Here is a 16586-nt window from a genome sequence, read left to right as displayed (position 1 = left end):
ACTTCCAGCTGTAAATGGATGGAAAAAAATAAACCGGCCATGATTTTCCAGGGACAGTGGCATGGTTAAGTCAAGCCCCCTACTGTTAACCATTGTGCTTCTGTTTAGACTGCTAACTGCTTATTAACTGCTATAGTGCCACCATTTCCCCCATATGACACAGTTCATACAAACTTGCGGTCGCTTGAACATTAAGTCCATGAGACTATGGCAGGGTTCGTCAAATCCCTAAAGAGTTCTTCACTGTCCTGAAGAGTTTAGCTCAAAGCACAATCAAACACTTTGTTTTCACCAAAATTACCCGGAACAATTTATCCCAGGGACTTTTTCTCTCAGACCTGTTTCCATATGACTGCGGACAACTTTCCAGTTCCCGCTGGATTTCGTCCTCCACATATAAGCTTAATAAAGCCTGAACCTTTTAGTCGGTCCATCTGTCATATTTTTTTAATACTCCATTGTTGATTTCGAACAGCAAATAACTCTTACTGCAAGCACCGCAACAGAACTTTAAAAATGGAGGTTGAAATAAAATGCTGTGTGGAGTCAACCAACCGAAATGCTGCGTCAACTCAACCAATCAGCATGTTCAACTTGGGGGGACATTTTTACCCGGAACTTCATTTAGACCTGGTCCCTGCGGTCGACACACATCGAGTACCACCCCAAAGTCTAGCCTGGTCCTACCAGACTCTCGTACATTTCATTGTACAGAGTCTGGCCACTCTCCATTGACAAGCGTTAACTTCCTTGAAGGTGGGTACTCTGTTGAAGTTTAAAACTATTGGATCTGCCATAACCAATCGCTAATGTTTGGTCGTGACGCATGTCATCTCAAACTAGTGCACGACATCAACATCATCGTTCTCAGCCACTCCCTCTGTTCGCTGATTGGACCGGTTAAAATTTGACCGGAGAAAACCAGAGAAAATACAACAATCCCAGACGGAGTACTGAAGGAAAATCAAAATTGGGGGCGGAGCCAGGCTACCCAAAGTCTCTAGTTCCTGGGGAAAGTTCCCGCGGTAGCTAAAGACATAATAATAAAGCTAATCAAGGTCTTCAGAGTTACTAGAAAATAACAGGTAGGTTTGTTTTATTAGACTTTGAGCTAAACTCTGCAGGGCAGTGGCCTTCCAGGGCTGGATATGAGGAACCATTTGGTATTTTAAAATTTCGCTCACAAGAGCACATTTTGTGACTACTATGCACTTTACTACTACATCCCAAAATAGGCAACACAGCATTACTACTAGATAAATTCAAAAGGAAGTCATGACTTACTTTATCAGAGTATGGCTCTTCGGTGAGGTCAATCTCTTCCAAGCGCATCCTATCCTCCAGCAAAGTCTCAAGGTCAACCATTTTAGAGATCTTCCTGCTGAGGGCGACTTTAGCACCGTGGATCTGAGGACGTGCTGATTCAGGCAGGTCCGACAGCCAGGGTGGACTCAGAGCTGCGGGAGATTCACCTGGTGATACTGGGGTTGATGGAGACCTCTCTGAGGGAGTGGTTGGGGTGTATATGGGTTTTGGGGGTAGGGTTGGGGTATTTGGCACCGAACCAGACAGCACCAGCGGAGGGTGGCGCAGACCATTCGGCAGACGTTCTTTGGACTTTTTAGCAGGCACAGGAGGTGGGACAGGCGGCTTTTTAGGGTGAGTCCGTGGAGCCGGGCTAGTCGGGGCAGAGACAGGTTGGCAGCTTGAAATCTGAGCAGCAGGAAATTGACTGACCAGGCTGAGAGGAAGCTGTGTGGGAACCATAGGCCTTTGCAGTGAGCCCGTCTCTCTTCCAACTTGACAACTCTGGTCCTGTTTTGATTCTATAGTAGCTATTTTCACTTCCTTTTTTTTGCTCTCCGGTCTGCCTTTATCCTCACTGCCACACTGGTCCTTCCTCTGATCGAAGGCCTGTTCCCAGTGTATATCCCCCAGAGAATGCGAGCGCTTCCAAGACTCAGGGGTCTCCTGGGGGCCGTCCAACTCCTCACAGCTTCGGCTGACCGGTATGCGGGAGTTTTGTCCTGCTTTGGAGCCCTTCTTGAGGCCGAGGCTCCGTAGGTTGAAGCTCTTTATGGGCCGGGGCAGAAAGGTCTTCGGGAACTTGCGTTCCTTCTTGGCCTGCTGCTGAAGAGCTTCAGTGGAGTGAGTCATGGGAAGAGTGGGATAGTCTGTAGATTTTACACCCCCACAATCAAATCCAGATGAACCACGGCTGTGGCGCAACGCCTTGCGGCTCTTACCTGAAACAGAGAGTCGTGCTTTCACATAAATTCATTAATCACATGTGATTCCTCAAAGGCTTCAAAAGGTATTTTTGGTTCCTAAGATTAACCCTGATGTCATAAAAATGATGAACAGGAAGAGATAATATTGTAGCCATTTGGTTTCACGCATGACAGTACATCTCATCCACTTTCTCATTAATGCATTAGCCATACCAATAATACACACTATTATTGGTTTGGTTCATGCATCAATGAGTATTATCATAATTGAAACCAAACTACTGCAATCTGAAATGTATGCTGTCAGAAAATAAAGTGCAAAAAAAATTGCACCTTTACAACAGCTTGTCACCAGGGCAGTATCCTCAAAGGTATCTCATCTACCCCTAAAGGATGGATATTATTACCTTAAAAGGCACTAAACATGCACCCTTTAGGGGTACATAAGGCACAAGAGTTAAGGTACTGCACCAGCAAAAAAAATTGTGCAAGTTAAATGGACTTGACATGTTCCAAAACTGTATAATTATTTTAAAAAGTACTTGTCTCAATGTTTTAGCCTGCAGAAGCAAGCAAGTCATAAAGGTTTAGAAACAACATGAGGGCGAGTAAATGATGACAGATTTTCACTGTTTGGTGAACTACCCTTTTAACATGCAAGAATAACAGAACAAGCATCTATAACATAAGCAAAGGTATGAGGAAGTACAAATGTCTACAGGTTAGTGGTCACATTGTTTAGCAGATACCCAGAGGAATAGTTCATTACACAGTTCAATTACAGACACCTTCATTAGCTGAACTGAATGCTTAGTGATTATGTAAGGGTTAATTTCAAGTTGAAGGTTGGGTGAATGTTAAATGTGAGTGTTAAGATGTTAAGTGATGAAAACAACAAATCCAGATCACATTTATTTTGAAAGTATCTTTTTCTGTCAATTTTCCATATCAAATATACTGATATATATATGCTGAGAAGAGTCAGTCAAGCTATTAAGATTCACAGAGCCACAACACTTTCTATATTAATAATAATAAATAAAAGGATAAATGAGCATTTATATGCAGGGACCTTAGATGAATGTACACAAATATCAAATGATTATGCCATGGTTGAGAGATGATGTAAAAATAATCTGGAAATGAGAGAAAGGAGCATTCAAGGCTGCGTTTAAAGCATTTTTCCCTTAGGCCATTAGACATACTTTAACAGAATCATTGACTCAGGAAACACTGATGGTGACAAAGCAGCACATGCTCCAATATTGAATATAATAAGCTCTGTACTGCTCTTAAAAGAAATTAATGGAAAAGTAATCAGCACAGATAAAATAATGTCAGGAGGTGAAGAGAGATGAAAAAAGCAAGCAGACCAGAATGCTAGAGATCACAGAATGGGTTTATTTTCCACATTGGCAAATTGCACATAATTCTGATCCGTTCGAAACACTCATACTTTGCTCCACACACACACATACATACACTGACATACACAACAGGAGGAGGGATCAGTCAGTGTTTTAAGATGCCAGTAAGAGTTTAAGGCGGCAACAAGAGTGAAACCCTTAAACACTGAGATTCTTTGAAAATACAGAATGAGATAGGCTCCTCTCACTTAGATAAAATCCTCTAAAAATGGATTTAGTAAGTTAAATCCTACTTTTACACAATCTACATAAAATATCAGCTTCCAATCGTATGTAGCTACTATTCAGCCACAATATTTTGCATTTATAGTTAGGCACATAAGAACTTGTGCAATATGACCATACCAAACACCACACACAAATATGGAGTGATATTTCTTGAAATGGCAAAGGGAGGGAGAAAGCGAGATGTTAAATAGAGTCTGAAATGAGTCTGCAGTGGTTTTGCAATGGAGAACATTCTCAAAATCGTCCTGTGTGTAAGTCCTGCTGTGAGCACAAGCCTTGTGTGAGTTTCTGTCTGTCTCTCTTTAGATTTCTCTGAAGCAGCAGATGTATTTTGATTAGTTAGCGAAGGCATGAGCGGCTGCTTTTGGAAATGTTGATTTCTATCAGAATGGATGAAAGCAGGAGCAGCAGTCTTTGTAGGCTGGAGAAGAGAGTTAAAAGAAAGGGATGATGATAGAGCGCCTCTGGAAAAGAGCAACAGAGAGAGAAGAGGGCACAGCAGATGTGAAAGACAGACAGGCTTGGGTTAAATCCAGATGTGATGACAGGTTCTCATTGGCTGTTAGGACACTGAGTCATGGCAGAGGCCCAGAGGTGAGAGGATGGTGTCATGACGTTGCTACACTAGACTGGACATGGTGATGCGGTTGGTATGGAGATGCTAGACAAGCGCCTGGTTACCATTCTCTAGGTTTTCGTTGCTTTCGTAGCAACCAGAGTCCCGTGGGGAGTCAGCCATGAGGCCATGCCCCTCAAAGAGGAGTTTCTCCTGAGAGCCAGAGAGGGCGCTGCGCTCCGGATCACTGCTACCTATAAACACACACAGACACACAAAGTTAGGAAATGCATACTACACTTTTGCATAGAAATTTTTAATAAACAAGTGAAAAAGGTGGTCCTGAGTCATCTGAATAAAGGTCATTGCAAATGGATGTTAAAGGGATCCCCTGGTGTTAAGACTTGTATGGCTTAATATAACATAAATGAATAAAACTCATGAAAGATCTACGTTATTTAAAAAATCCATGATATATTTTGACAATGGGCGGCGCCATTTTGTTTGCATTCTAGGTTGATGACGTAGAATGGTTACACTCGGCAATCAACTGGCGCTACCGGTAGCTATTTTTACCACAACACAACTCGAAAATTGTTTCAGAGTTAAACAAAACCAATTAGTTTATTTGTAATTGCATTTAAAATACACTCAAAACACATGCACACAAACTCACACACACAAACAGATCGGCGCACGTACACGCGCACACACATACACATCTGACAGACTACTCTGTCTCAATCGAGATGTGTTATCTGCCCTCGTCAGGTTCCATGACAGAGAGTGCCGGCCTGCCGAATCGGAACCAGGTGACAAATTAGACAAGTCAACCCTCATGTAACATTACAGCTGATTGAGCGTGAATGTGTGTGTGTGTGTGTGTGTGTGTGTGTGTGTGTGTGTGTGTACTCACTGTCGTAATCCTGCAGTAGCTCTACAGCAGTCATCAGTACGGCGCGGTGTTGGGGGTCTTTGATGTTGAGCTCATCCAGATCTTCTTCCTCTAGTAATTTAAATGTGTCCAGGTCTTCATACCCATTAAATAGGAACGTTGGCATGTGCTCCTAAAATACACATTCACAGATTAAACACCCTGTAGAGCAGCACTATATAGGACCTTTACAGCTAAAAATACCCCACTCCACCCTAGTAGTTCAACTATGGTGGGATTTATGTGTGGGAATGTTTCCAGACTTCAAACTCTATTGTGATAGCCAACTATCATTATAGTCCATTAATACACTGAAAACAATGAGGCTTTAAATGTGTCCTGGTGTCTATTGTGTCTGTTGTAGCCGTAAGGTCTGTAATGTGATGTTATTTAGAGTAATAATGCAGGAGCTTGTGGGAGGTCTGAAGGGTGTGTATGTCTCTATGCTTAAATAACATTTTCAAAATGGCATGGGGAAATAACCTCATCCCACATTCTCATAGTTAATGTGCTTTAACAAGAGCAGACCATCTTTACACACCAACTTCCACTTTTTCATTTTCTCATCTCTCCCCACCCCACTCTTACATTCTGTCAGTACAGATTAAAGATGAGCCGCTCAGATTTATGATAGATGATTATAGATATACCACTTGAAATTTAAAGCATGCCATGTACATAATTCAATAAAGGTGGTTGTGTGTGGTCTTTGTCTCACCTTCAGGTTGATTCTCTCCAGTAGCTCCTCGACAGAGCTGGGTTTGGGCAGCCTGCCCTTCCTCCTCCTACGAACTGCTCGTTTGGGCTTCTCCTCTTCTTCAGCCAGGACATCCACATAGATAAACTTAAATGTGCCCACCTTGTTATTGAGCAGACCCATCCAGGTGCCCATGGGTGGCTTACTGATGATATCAATCACATCTCCTCTCTTAACAGAAAAACAGAAATATGAAATAAGTAAATATTTAAACCTGAAACTAAAAACAATTCTCTAAAATGAAAAACAATATCCATGCTAGTCTTGTATCACCATAAAGCATCTTCCTTCTCATTTAATTGAAATGATTTAAAGTGCCCCATTATGGATTTGTGAAAATTACCTTTCATGTAGTGTGTAACAGTTCTAAGTGAATTAAAAAAAACCTGCAAAGTTTTAAATCTGAAAGTGCAGCATATATAAAGTTAAAATCTCTCAAAAGATAATACACGCGCGCACAGGGGTTTGTTGATGGACGCACACTTGTTAATGCTGATGGTGAGGAATTACATTTGAAACATCTCATAATGTACCTCAAACTGAGTAGCATCACTGAGAAACCTCCGGCTCAAGGTTCAGGTTGAATAACTAGTTCTTCCAATGTTCCATCATCTATTTGGACTCGCGCTGGGATTGGTGTAAAATCAGCGTCATCGTTACTGTCTTTACAGTGTGTACAATCGCTGAGGTTTAGGAAGCCTCCGGACGAAGCTGTAGTTCAGTAATGGTAATGGCCGTTTGTTTCCGAAATACAAACTGTATGCGGTAGACCAATCACAACAGACTGGGCCATTTGACCAATCAAAGCAGAGTAAGCTTGCGGAAAGGAGGGATTTGGAGAGACTGATTCATCCATTGAGTCGTTTGAGAATCATGAACATTGTGGTGATGTATAATGTATATTATGAGAAAATGAAACCTTTGATGCATGTAAACCAGTTGTTGGAGACCTCCAAAACTATTGGGGTACTTTAAACTCATGTCAATATTTATTCATTTACTAAGTAGCCATGTATTCAGTTGGACCAATTCATGTTTAAATCACAGTGGTTTGTAAAGGTCTAAAATATATATATTTTTTAAATTAATCTGCTTAATTTCCTGTGTGTTCAGTACCTTGAGCTTGAGTGAGTCTGTATCATATGGACTCGGTGTGAAGTCAGTGTGAACTCTTGCTCTGCCGCAAAATGGGCCTCTGTACGGAGGCTCTTCATCATCACCATCCTCACTCCTCACACTCTCTCTGTTGCTGGCTGATGAGTCTGTAGTGCTCACAGTCTGTCCACCTGTGAGAGGACCAATGCAATCATTAGTCAGACCATTCAGAAAAACATCTGCATGATATGAGGCATCATTCATGTCCGTATCACAAATATAAGTTGCTATGAAACAGATGTAGACAGATCTTTTCTTCCATGTTGTGACACATCTGAGTGAAATGGATTATTGGAAAAGGAAGGGAAAAAAATGTAGGCAGGGACTTGGTTCTATCCTTCGGTTGTTGTTTAGATAGAGACAGATCAGAATGAAATCTTGCAGTCGATTGTAAGAAAGGTGTTTTATGTGGACTAAATGGTTGAAGAAATCCGCCACAATTAAGCAGAGAGAAGTTTTCACCATAAGATCGAGATGACATTTTGATTAAAAATTACAAGGCCAAATTACAATAAAAAATGAGGGTAAAAGTAAGTATGAGAAATAGTGATGCTTGCCTTTGCTTGCCTTAGCAAAGAACACACACACTTACTCATGGAGCTCTGTCCACTGAGGGAGCTGCGGAGGCTCTCAACAGACCCTCCTGCCTTGAGTTTGGGCTTCTCTAGAGAGTCTGTGCCTGGCTGAGGAGACTGAGGACAACTGGGCGTCCCATCTAGACTGGACTATACAAAGAAAAAACAAGAGAAATTAAAGTGTATCATTATTTATAAAAACAAATCAAGAAAGATAGACAGCAGATGATGTACATAACATAAAGCTCACAAAATGGACACTTGCTGCACTGCTGTAAGATCATTCTTTAGTGTGACAGTAATTCCACTACGTCACCACTAGGTGGGACTACAACATCATATATAATTACAGGGCGCAAGATCTGAAGAACAAATGTGCTCTGTTGGCAAATGAAATTCTCTCTGCACAGATGAGCTCAAAATTGATTAACACACATCCCGAGATCTACATTAAACATGCTAAAAGAGATGAGACATAACATAAATGTGAATGCTTTAAGATCTGGTAATCTTAATTTATTGACAGTATCTTGCTCAAGGCTAAAACGCAGAGATGGAGCCTTTTCGGTGGTGGGGCCTCGATTATGGAATAGCCTACCAGTCCAACTTAGAGAAGCTCCCTCTCCATCTGTTTTTAAAACTCTTCTTACAACTCCTTTGTTTTCTTTAGCTTTTAACATATGTTATCGCTCTCTGCTATGTTTTATACTTTTGTATTTGTTTAAATTTTCTCATGTACAGCACTTTCGTCAGTCTTGTGCTTTAAAAATAAATAAACTGAAACTAAACTGGTAACTAAAACCTAGTGAGCGGCCTATAGAGACAACATGTGAATACAGGCAGTGAGTATGTATTCAACACTGTTAGGGTGTATTAAATTGGATGAGCTTGTATCAGACTCCAGGCTACATAAAGTGATGTTTGACCCTAGTTTGAGACACAGAAAGTGGGGCACACATGTGCTACTTTCCCCTAGAGTAAAGGCAGGGTCTCACCTCTGAACAAGCCTGGTCTATAGCACATAACTCAACACGGTCAAAGCAAGCTCACGAGCATCTGTGCGTGTACCTGTTCCGATAAAGACCCAGCATATTTCTTGGACATGCGTTTCCTCATAGTCTCTTTGACAGACTTGACTTTCTTCCCTAGAGAGATGCGGGATGTGGTGGGAGATTTCACAGCATCCCTGTACAAAGCCTCCTGCTCCTTATGCCAGCGAGAAAGAGACAGAAAGAGAGCAATTAAGCACACTGAAAGCCAGCTGATCAACACAACTGGATCGCAAACACCGCAGCTGCATATGAGAGCTGAGACCAAGAAGAAGCGACAGACGTGTACTCACGCTAGGCTCGGCTGTGTTGACCACATGGAGGGAACGATTAGACAGGTCAAATCCTCCAAAGCTACATGTTCTCTGCAGAAAAAAAATACATAATTACTGTGAATTCACAATAAAATGAATATATTAAGAGAGAGTCATTTAAAATGATTCACAAAGTCTCAATGATTCATGCTGCTCTTTACAACAGAAACCACACATTTTAAAATGATGAACTGCCAAAAGAAATAGCTCTTGGTATGACCCCATTTCCTATTCAACTCCAAATAAAATCTTTTCAGCAGCTGTTTAACATTATGTAAATAAACCAGTGCTTACTTGTAAAACCTTGAATGAACTGAAAATTGATACCGAAAAAATTATGAGAAATAAAGCACAAACGTGAACTGACTTTACAGCAACATCTTACATTGCTCAAATTCAACTGGCTTTTCATTTCATAACATGTAGAAATGTTCTACAAAAGAGGCAGAAATCAGAAATGTGCTGTTCAAAATAAACAGATAAAGATCAAAAGGTATAGTATGAGAAGCTGTTTCATGTTCCATGGAATAAGATCATGCACGTAAAATAAAAATTAAAAAAGAATAAAATAGCACATACAAAAAAAAAAATTCCATCAAATTCAGCATTCATGCCCAGGCTGTAAGAGGCATTTCCAACCCAAATTAATGAAAAGGTTTACTGATGAAGATCACGGTCATGTTCACATTCACTATGAATGACGGCGAAGATCCGCAGACGGCAGACTCTACAAAGCTGCAGAAGGAATTATTTTTATTTTATTATTTTTCTAGCAACCTCCACTTTCTCACAAAGACTGCGAGTTTCAATTATGATCTGACACACATGACTGACTACAAGAGAAATAAAAGGAGAGAAGCTCAGGATGGGGAAAGATGAGACTTTCAGTATTATCAAATTCTGTTTCTCTTCTATACATTTCTCAGATTATGAAGTTTTGACTCCATACCGCTGTAATATGAGTCTACAGTAATGACAAGAGCTGACTGTTAACTGACAGTCTAAGGGATTTCTAACTTTAATAATCACCAAAGACATGGGTGAAGATTTAGTTTTTTGTATTTTATGACAGCACAGTCCATATTTCAGTATCAGACTCTGTCTTGAAATATAACTCAAGCTTGTCTCTAAATTGTACCCTACAGAAATTCTCTTTTGCAGCTTTGCAGCAGCCTGTTCCTTCAGTGCAGCAGGGGGCACTGTAGATCTGCTCTTCTGGCACACTCACAGACTTCTGCTGAATGCGTAAGAGCACGCGCTTGGTGCAGCGATCCATGCTGGATGCCCACTTCCTGTTCACGTCTCTTTCGTCCTCCAGGAGCCAACGCCTGTCTGCTTTACTCAGCGTGACTGGCCTAACCAGCCCGGTCCAGTTCAAGTGGCCATACAAGCTGCGTTCCACCACGTACGTGATGTTGAGCTCGCTAACTGCCGTCCTTCCCTTCAGACGCCTTGGTGGAAACAGCCAGCTGCCCACTACTCCGCTCCCACAGCTTTTCCCCTTCTCCCTGGCCAATGGAAACTCACGAGCGGGAGGGGAGGCAGGCAAGGTGGAGGACGGAGCGATGGTTTTCTGATTATTGCAGGAACGTTGGTAGAGCAGGTGCTTGGTGGAGTACGCATAGTTTGGGTCAGGTTTATTACGCTGCCACATGGAGACGGGTGGCCGCTTGGTGCAGTTAATGTCATCTAAAGACACCAGAAGGGGGTGTGGCTTTGGGCGGGGCCTAGTGAGGCCGTAAAAAGCGTAGACGCTGTCAGTACTTACCCCGTGAGATAGAGATGATAAGGCCTTCCGCATCTCTCCGTCTGTAGCTGAGCGGGAGACTTTAGCATTGTCGTCTCCCTCCAATTCAGAGAAAGAGGAGCCACTACCCCCCACTACACCCAGTCCGGATCCGGCGCTACTCTTCCGTGGAGGGCGGATCAGGCCGTGAGGATGTGCGCCAGGGGTCTTCACTAACTTGTGAGCAGGTTTCCAGGCGTCAAGGCTGCTGGTGGAGGGTGAAGTGGTCAAGCTATCCGTGTCCCCGTCCAGAGAGAGTTGCTCTTGGGCAAGAGAGGACAAAGAGGAGTCTGTGCACTGGGCCGGCTTCTTGTGGATTTCTGCATACAGGGCGTTTATGTCATCACATAAGGGAGCTGCATCCAGACTGAGCGAATCTGCAAGAAAAGGACGATCAAAACTAAAATTATAAACTGAAATATAATTACTTTGAATACAATGAATGATATCTATCCTACAGCAGATAATAAAACTATATACTATTTTGTCTAAATACCATTCATTAGTTTCGAGGTAGGTAATATTTTTAAAATGTTTTTTTTTTCTTCAGGATTTCTTTGTACAAATGTACAAATGGACAGCATAAAAATATCCAGAATAAAAATATAAATTTCTTAAAACGGTACTGTAAAGTAAATATAAAACACTAAGGGCCCTATCATACACCCGCCGCAAACGGACGACAGGTGCGACGCAAGTGTTTTTTTGCAAGTTTCAGCCCGACAGTTATCAATTTTACGTCCAGCGCCACGTTGTTTAAATAGCAAATGCACTTAGTTGCGCCCATCTGTTCTCCCATGGGCGTGCTGGTCTAAAAACGAGGTGTGTTCAGGTGCATTGTTGGCATGTTCTATTTTGAGGCAACTGAAATCGTCTGCACCATTGACCAACAAAACCTGGTCTAAAATCAATTGCGTAGTATTTTTTGTGTTATTTAAAGTCTTTCCGTCCGCAAATTCTGCCATGTAAATAGCGAATCCGCCATGGTGCAAGCGCAACTGGCTTTTAAAGGAAACGGTAGATGAGACGTAGTGCACCTGCACCATGGACTTCAGACCATGCGCTCACGTTAAAATAGGGCCCTAAAAGCTAATATCAATTGTTTTAAATGCTCCAAATGAATTTTAGGAATACATTATCAACAGTATAATGTACACTATGAAAAATGGATATTAATTTTGAGACTTGCTAACAGTAACAGCATCGTTAAATTAAAACATTTCAGTTAAGAATATTCTCATAACATCAGTTAATGCCAGATAAGCAATATTCTCTTCCAGCTACCTTGTGAGCCATGTCTTTTCCCGTCATCCACTTTGATGAGTTTCTTGCGAACACGTCGAGTTGAGTTGACCAGTTTGTGAAGCCTCTTGAATTTCACAGAGTCTTCCTGCTCATCATCTGACTGCTCCACAGACTGGAGAGAGAAAACCCAGCTTCAATATTATATCACCCCCTAGAAACACGCGTACACACAACATCTCTTCCATTTAGACATACACAAAAACAGACAATGATGGTTTCAACTGGTATGAACAGATTATGACATGTTTAGGATGGGCTCTTGATATTAGGGACATGACTTATGAAAACATTGCAGTATGGAGTTAAGTGTTATGAAGTACCAAGTCCAAGAAACACACACAAGTTTTGTTTTTGAACATAACAGATGGGTATGAGTGAGCATTTGTGGACATGAATAATTACGATATGGACTAAACTGTTGAGATGGTTTATGACCCCCTGCCCCCAGCCTCAAATATATATAATTCAACAAAAATAACAAAAAATAACAGATAACACAGTGGGGGCATCAATTATGATACTAAAACCTTTTATCCACAAAGATGAAGCCCCTTTAATCCTTTTTATCCAAGTCCCAAACTTTCAATTGAAAACTGCAAAAACATTTTGTTCTCTGCAAACATACACCACATTATGGGATGAGTTGTTATTTTTTTGACTAACAGGATATAATCGGTGCTAACCACAGTGTTTTTAAACCACCAGAAGAGATTGAGCTGTTTTTTTGACCAATATTAATGACTGGCAAATAGATCTAGTCATCCTAACAAACCACACACTTAAGTGTTCCACTAAGATGTTGAGGTTGAAAGTAATCTGTTACTGGAAACCTAAAGCTCACCCACATACAGACAAAATCACACTGGTTCACCACTGGCATTGAATAATCTTTCCTAATTATTCAATGCCACAATAACCACCAGTCAAAAGGTAGTCGATCGTGATGATGGACAAGAAACAGAAGATCCGGACACACAACAGCACGGCTCAAAGAGTGTATTCTGAGAAACGGAGCAGAAAAACTAATTTACATGGTAAACAAAAGCTCCCACATGAAAAAAACAACAACTGGACAATCTCATTCAGGACTTCAACTGAAGCAAAACCATCATTTCTACTGCTCAAATCCAGTCAACAGCAAGTTTACTAAACCATATTTCAAACAAGAGCAAAAGACGAAAGAAAGGAGAAAGAGAACAAGACAACGAGAATACAGTGCAGAAATGTGTATAGTGTTCCTACCAGCAGTAGTTTCCTCTTGGACAGATGTTAGCAACCATCTCACACCGAGATGAATACAAACCGTAAACAATTTTTTTGAAGGAAACTCTGGAAAGTCTGCAAAATCTGGAGGCAGGGGAGTGACTGTGGCAAAAGGCGTGAGCTTCGGCGTCCGGAAACACTGCGAGGTCTCCCATATGACCCCTGAACATCCTTAATGGTCTTCAGAGGAGAGAAGGAATGTGGGCCAGAGAGAAAAAAGGCTGGCCTGGTTGCAGTCCATTCATATCGAGATACAGTACATCCTCTGTGATAGTGGATGCTAACACTGATCCCACATCAGTTTACTCTGGCGGAGATGTGACGGGTCACTATATTGAGTGCAGTTGACACTGATCTCATGACAGGGGAACCCTGCAGAAACACAGCAAGCTCTCGATGTTCTGATTAATGTTAAACTGAGCTCAGATCAGCAGGACCCCCAGAGAGAGTTATGCCCATCGGTTTAAATGTTAGCAGACTAGGGTTGACCCATTTCCATTTATAAATAGGGGATCATCAGCCCAGGGGCCAAGATTCCTACTAAGATCCATTTTCTCATTCAGACGCTGAGATTCAATTTGCACATGCTTATGTGTGCCAATGACAGACAGGAGGAGATGTGTGCGTGTGTGTTTCAGAAACAGCCTCAGGGGTTCAGAGATACAAGGTCTTTTTATGAATAAGACTTTCTTACCTCATTTCATCTCCTTTTGCAATCACAAGTAAAACGGTACAATGGGAGAATCTCAAGAATAAATGTCATCATATTTCACCCCAATAAAAGAATAAGAAATTATATTTGAAACCTTTTTAGCACCAATCAGAATTTTTTGCAAGACCATTTTTTGACATCACAATTAGTATTACACAACGACACTAAACAGACAGACAAAGATGTATTTATAATTTGAAAGAGTTAAAGTGCTTTAAATGTGCATGAAAATATTGTCACAAAAAAAGTATTGATTTGGAGTTTATTGATTTTGGGGTTAAATATATCCTGTAGATTTCTTGACACACAGATGCACAGGAAGTGCTGCAACGGGGACGGGCAGTGAATCCTCTGAGCGGACACGGATTTGCTGGGTGAGTGAGTCATTCTGTAGCTGTAAGCGCTGAGCGAAGCAGTGCTGTGGTTTGTTAACATCAAAAAGCATTGCAAAAACAGCTTAGCTTTTGACCATTAGAACAGGAGGTGTATGTTTACTTGCGGAGGCTGGAAGCAGCTCAAAGTTTCCATAACTATGTGTATATTTGTGTACTGGTAGCTTATTTCTCGAAAAGGGAAAACTAAATCCACTGTCACCAAACCTTTCAAGGCTTTAACGAAGAACACATTCATGCACAGCTTGTGATGGCCCTTCGGTATCAAAGCAGAAGAAAAGGCCAGGGGGCAAAAAAAACCTGACACATATTGCCCTTCAGTTAAGACGCACATTATGACCTCATCAACAGGGGATGTTTAGTGTGCCAGCTCCCCATGCCAAGTAGAAATGACATCATTACTGGGGTCTTACAGTGATGCCGCCAGTGCCAGATGCTCATTACAACTGTGCCATTACAACATAAGCGGCTCCTTATAAACACACATAACATATCAGCTTTTCAGATAAGTCTTTAGTTGATTCACTGGTTTATAATTTATGATTAAAGATGCACTCAGTAAATTTCCCTAATTTAAAAACGGTTACCTCTACAGAAATTAATAGTATTGTAAAAACGTGGTTAAAATGATATGAAAACTCCAGTCATGTCAGATTGTTACATTTTAGTTTTATTTTACTTATGTCATCATGTTAAGATCACATGACCGGCCTCAACCTGATAAAACTCATCACTGACTGCAGGCAAAACATCCATAACAAATACCATATTTTCCAGATCAGATCAGCATACACAAAAAAAGTGCATCTTTAATGTATGATGACTACAAAGCATCCTAAGCTTTATACGCCCTAAAGTTTCCAACAAATGAAAGTGTGTTCAATGTGGTTATAGCAGAAAAGGGGATGAATTGGGTTGACGTAAGGACTGCCACTGCCTGGGTTTATAAACCACAATGTCACTAGTCTGAGAAGATTTAACTCCCTACACACACACCAATATATAGTCAGTACAGCGAGAGACATTACTAACACTTACTGCTGGGGGAAAATAAACTTTGATGTGACTGAATGAGGTTATGTTATAAACACACCCACCCCTATATACACTCAGGTCTACAGTCTGGGTGGTTGGGCATAGTACTTACATTGCAGGCGGAGGAGAGGTTAACAGTGGGACTGGATCCATCAGTCCATTCTGCTGTGTCTGTACTGCTGCTCAACTGTCTGTTCCTTTCATATTCCTTTAACTATGGAGAACAAGAGGTCAAAGAGAGCCGCCCCCTCGCCCTCACACTCACACACCCTATCTGTTACAGAAATACAGTCTAAGAATACCCCACACAAACATACTATACACATACACACAAACAAACACAGGCACATATAAAAGCGTCATGTCCATTCAAACAGTTTTTTTTTTAATTAAAATGTGTTAATCATTTGTATTTATATAAACTACAATCCAAAAGTTTGGGGTCAGTAAGATTTTTTTAAAGAAATGTTTCTTTTTTTTATCAGTAAGGGTGCATTAAGTTGTTTAAAAGTAACAGTAAAGACATTTATAATGTTACAAAAGAATGCTGTTCTTTTGAACATTGTATTCATCAATTAATTCGTATCACAGCTTCCACAAAAATATTACGCAGCTAAACTGTTTTCGACATTCATCATAAGATTATTTATTTATTTATATTTATGAATGTCATAATAACATGTCAAAGATTTTTGAAAGATCATGTGACGCTGAAGACTGGAGTAACGGCTGCTGAAAAATCAACCTTGCCATCACAGAAATAAATTACATTTAATTTTTTTTTATTAAAATAGAAATTAAAAATTTAAATTATAACAATATTTAACAACATTACTGTTTTTACGGTTCTATTTTTGATCAAATAAA

The 16586-nt window shown here is 40.8% G+C and overlaps 1 protein-coding gene across 7 annotated transcripts in view; it reads right to left on the bottom strand.

Annotated features, from left to right (window-relative positions):
* Positions 1-16586, bottom strand: part of sash1a (SAM and SH3 domain containing 1a) — a 288936-nt gene that overhangs the window by 7115 nt on the left and 265235 nt on the right. For 3 of the 7 annotated variants that reach the window (XM_079831781.1, XM_079831783.1, XM_079831785.1), the window contains 11 exons: positions 15832-15933; positions 12297-12429; positions 10995-11389; positions 9206-9277; positions 8932-9069; positions 7881-8013; positions 7250-7419; positions 6095-6304; positions 5359-5509; positions 4568-4696; positions 1285-2246 (listed from right to left, as the gene is read on the bottom strand). In XM_079831781.1, coding sequence (XP_079687907.1) covers positions 1285-2246; positions 4568-4696; positions 5359-5509; positions 6095-6304; positions 7250-7419; positions 7881-8013; positions 8932-9069; positions 9206-9277; positions 10995-11389; positions 12297-12429; positions 15832-15933 — 2595 coding nt within the window. The remainder of the gene's footprint in view (positions 1-1284; positions 2247-4567; positions 4697-5358; positions 5510-6094; positions 6305-7249; positions 7420-7880; positions 8014-8931; positions 9070-9205; positions 9278-10994; positions 11390-12296; positions 12430-15831; positions 15934-16586) is intronic. The other 4 variants (XM_079831782.1, XM_079831787.1, XM_079831786.1 and 1 more) reach the window with 2 other exon arrangements.

The sequence above is a fragment of the Gobio gobio genome (assembly GCF_949357685.1).
Source record: "Gobio gobio genome assembly, chromosome: 12".
NCBI lineage: Eukaryota > Metazoa > Chordata > Actinopteri > Cypriniformes > Gobionidae > Gobio > Gobio gobio.
Note: the sequence above shows the minus strand (reverse complement) of the source record. Positions and strands in the feature narration are given on the sequence as shown.